The sequence below is a fragment of the Prosopis cineraria genome, unplaced genomic scaffold (assembly GCF_029017545.1).
Source record: "Prosopis cineraria cultivar Desert tree isolate PC_DT_omini unplaced genomic scaffold, ASM2901754v1 PC3, whole genome shotgun sequence".
Classification (NCBI taxonomy): Eukaryota; Viridiplantae; Streptophyta; class Magnoliopsida; order Fabales; family Fabaceae; genus Prosopis; species Prosopis cineraria.
In genome coordinates, this window is record NW_026555334.1 from 39346992 (window position 1) to 39350523 (window position 3532).

Consider the following 3532-nt stretch of genomic DNA (forward strand, 5'->3'; position numbering starts at 1 on the left):
CTAACATGATGTAGCTCAGACAAAACTAAATCTAACCCCTGAATACGATGCTTTAGAGGACTGATAATAACATGCAAATCATGGCAGATGTTCCACCAAACACTACTGACCCGAACCTTGTTCCATAATCAAAGATTCAAAGTCACAAATAGGAACAGATATTTCATCAAGTTAATAACCTCATGCACTATTTTCTTTTTCTTTTTTTTTGTCGGAAAAAATCCAGCTCAAGTGAAGGAATTAATGACACTAGCAAAAATCCTGAACGCAAAAGCCCTACCCAAGTATCAGATTCAATGATAAAATCGAGCTCGTGGGAAGCATCACTCCTCCCCAAAAGTTAAGACCAGATAGAAACTTCTTAATGTACTAGAACCAGATAGATTTTCAAATATAAATAGAGCCTAACATGCAAACACGAAAATTGAATCCTTAGTGAACATTTTGCATTAGATATACAGGGTAACATTAAAAGCCAAAAACCATGACAGGCCCAATCAAGGCTAAGTGAAATGTTGCAAAATGAACCGGTAATAAACTTTTAAGTAAATATCCACTGCAGTTTTTTAAGCCGCCGACCTGCTCAAAACTGCCAAATAAAGGCCAGGTTCATCTACGAATTCAGTCACATTATACCAATGAGCAACTGCAACTCTCTGTAAAGTTGTTTTATCAGGCAGGTCAGAAACTACTACTTCTGGGTGCTCTTGCCGTTGCTTTTTTAGTACTTCTCTCCCTTGAGGATGGCTGATAACCACCCTTCCACCTAAAGAAGTCACAAGTCAGTGAACCAACTTGACAGCAAAGTAAGATAAATTAACAAAAGCGATCTCCCACAATAATAAACTAACATAAACACAGTGCACCAACCCCCTCCCGCCAAAACTACGTGTTTATCTCAGATTTAAGATCGATGAAATACAACAGCGGCTCAATTCATACTTGTGCAAGCTCATGAGAGTGTAAATAAATGAAGCAGCTGTATTTGGTTTACTAATTACAGCCGTACAACTTTGCAACAAAAATGTAGAGATAAAAAAAAATGAAGAGGAAAACCTTACATATCTAAACAGTCATGGATAACTAACCTGGTGAGCATTTTTTAGTAAGAGAACCCAGAATCTCGTCAAGTTTGAAGGGCAGAGCAGGCAGGAAATAAAGAAACACAACATCAAAGGGAGCCCATTTCTCTGGAACATATATAATTTCTCCTTGCCAACACTTAACCAGGTCATATTTCTCTTTAATACCAGCTAACATCAAAAGTGAATCATGGACAACAAGCAGAAATTTGCATGGAGATGAATCTACCAAGCGATCCACAAACCCCTCAGAACTAATTGAAACCAAAACCCTTGAAGTTTCTTCAATCTTTCCAGCAGAAATAATGCGGTCAATATTACGATTGAATTCCTCCTCAGGACTGGATTTATCAGACTCAAGTAATGACCAATCCTTCTCCACGAGTTCTTCAAAGTTAATAACAGATACAGCTCCCTCAGGAAAAGAAATTGAAGCATCAAAATTTGAGCCAGTGGCATGAAGCAAAATCAGCTTACTGAATGAAGATGCAAGAGAAGTAGAAGACATATTGAGACCATTGAAACTGTGACGGTTAATATGCTGACGTTTTATTTGAAGGCGTGGGTGGGACTTGAATATTGGAGGTGAGATAAGGTGGAAGGAGCCCAGAGAAACAGAACTCATGGAGGAACGACTTCTTTTCCAGCTGTGGTGCTATTGACTGTTGCCTTTTCAAGATGAGCAATACCAGAAACTTATTGAAAATAGAAGGACGGAGTAAGAAGAGATTAAAAAATGGCTGGGCCAATCTTTAAGCAGTACGTTGCAAAGAACTCCTCAAATCCGCCTCTTAGAAATCGCTTACAGATTGATTACTGATTAGCATCCCTACTGAGAAAACCAATCGTCAGAAAACTTGAATTACCAACAACAAACGATTTTAAGCGTTCGAAATATGCATAACTGATATAATACCCTTTTAGTTTTGTTCCCGGTACTTTGACACAACTCGAGCCAAGTCATTTACGAGATCACACATCACAAATACCTTGAGAATTTTCTAAACTGATGATAATATAAAAAGAGCAATAAACAGAATGCCAATACACAAGAAGTCCAGCATTGCAAAACAATAATCCAAATCACACAAGTCGCTAGTAATCAAAATGAAGAGGGCAGGAGGATAACAGCCAATTACACACCATTCCAGCAAAAGCAAGTACAAAATAAATAAATAAACTCAGTCTGTAAATATTCCCAAATTCAAAAGCGTCAATATTCAAACGATTACACGACCAGGTTCAAAGCCAAATTAAAACGAAAAAGACAAAACAAAGCAAGAACAACCACGCAGGGAACAGATGACGCGGGGAACAAAATTCAAATATAGATTCAGAACCAGATTGAAAAAACCAATCTCACCAGATTTTGGGAGTAGAAAACCCTACGGTTAGAAACCTCTTCACTTCTTGCCCAAGAACAACCACGCAGGGCTGACAACGGTGGACGGCGTCCAACGGAGTGTGGAATGCTTGTTGGTCGACGAAGGGATCAGCTCCCCAGGAGATTGCGTTTTGTCGTTAAACAGGATTTAAAAGAAAAAATTGACAATAAAACTCCTTTAAATATATAAATGATATTTCTTTCATTTCAAATTATAAATATTTTTAAATAAAATTTTATATATTAATAAATTTTATTAAATATATTTAATAATTTTATTTTTTTAAAATAAAAATATAAATTTTTAAAAATACTCATCATTTAATATGTTAAAAAAAAGATAAAAATTAATTAAAAAAAATAATATTAAAATTAACGCATTAATAAAACTTTAATTTATTTAAATTTTTTATATTTTAAATAAAAAAATTTTTTAAAAGTGCCTTATATTTTAGGATAGAGGGAATAATTTAATTTCTCAAAATGTTATAATTTTCTTGAAGTTACTAAAAACAATTTCATTATTAATGAGTTAATATAAATTATTAAATTATTTTTATTAAAAATAAATGATTCACAATTTTTTTTCTTATATTTATAATTTTTCTTTTTATATTCACGATAATACAATAATAAATAAAGAATTTAACACGTGAAATTATGATTTGCTGTTGTATTATTATAAATTTAAAAAAAAAGTTATGAATATAAAAAAAATTATAAATTATTTATTTTTAATAAAAATAATTTAATAATTTATATAAATTTATTAATGATAGAAAAGCTCCTAAGAACTTCTAGAGAATTATAATATTTTGAGAGATGAAATTATTATTTATATATTTCAAAAAATTTTATTTTCATTTTTTTAAAAAGAAAAAAACATTTCAAATTTTATGTAATTTTTTGAATATATAAATATATAATTAAAATTTATTTTCATTTTAGATCGTTATTCTATTTATCATATCCATTGCTTTAATTTTTTTTAAATAATTAAAATGAATTTTAACCTTTCACTACTTTAAATTAACTAAAGTAATGTAAATAATATTTTAACACAAAA

At 31.6% G+C, this 3532-nt stretch overlaps 1 protein-coding gene across 2 annotated transcripts; it reads right to left on the reverse strand.

Moving 5' to 3' along the window:
* Window positions 1-424: 424 nt before the first annotated feature.
* LOC129306606 (uncharacterized) lies at window positions 425-2595 on the reverse strand. 2 transcript variants are annotated; one of them, XM_054947281.1, is made up of 3 exons: window positions 2446-2595; window positions 1089-1911; window positions 425-766 (listed from the first exon to the last, which is right to left on the reverse strand). In XM_054947281.1, exons 2-3 carry the CDS (start codon window positions 1705-1707, stop codon window positions 567-569), a joined length of 819 nt encoding a protein of 272 aa, XP_054803256.1. In that variant the 5' UTR covers window positions 1708-1911; window positions 2446-2595; the 3' UTR covers window positions 425-566. The 2 variants fall into 2 exon arrangements, with proteins under 2 accessions (XP_054803256.1, XP_054803255.1); XM_054947280.1 differs by having other exon boundaries at window positions 1089-1914.
* Window positions 2596-3532: the final 937 nt, after the last annotated feature.

Bases quoted from the DNA above. Each gene is read 5' to 3' on its own strand.
- LOC129306606 (XM_054947281.1), bottom strand. From the start codon at position 1,707: ATGAGTTCTGTTTCTCTGGGCTCCTTCCACCTTATCTCACCTCCAATA. The intron at 767-1,088 runs GTTAGTTATCCA...TGACTTCTTTAG, and splicing joins TACTAAAAAATGCTCACCAG to GTGGAAGGGTGGTTATCAGC.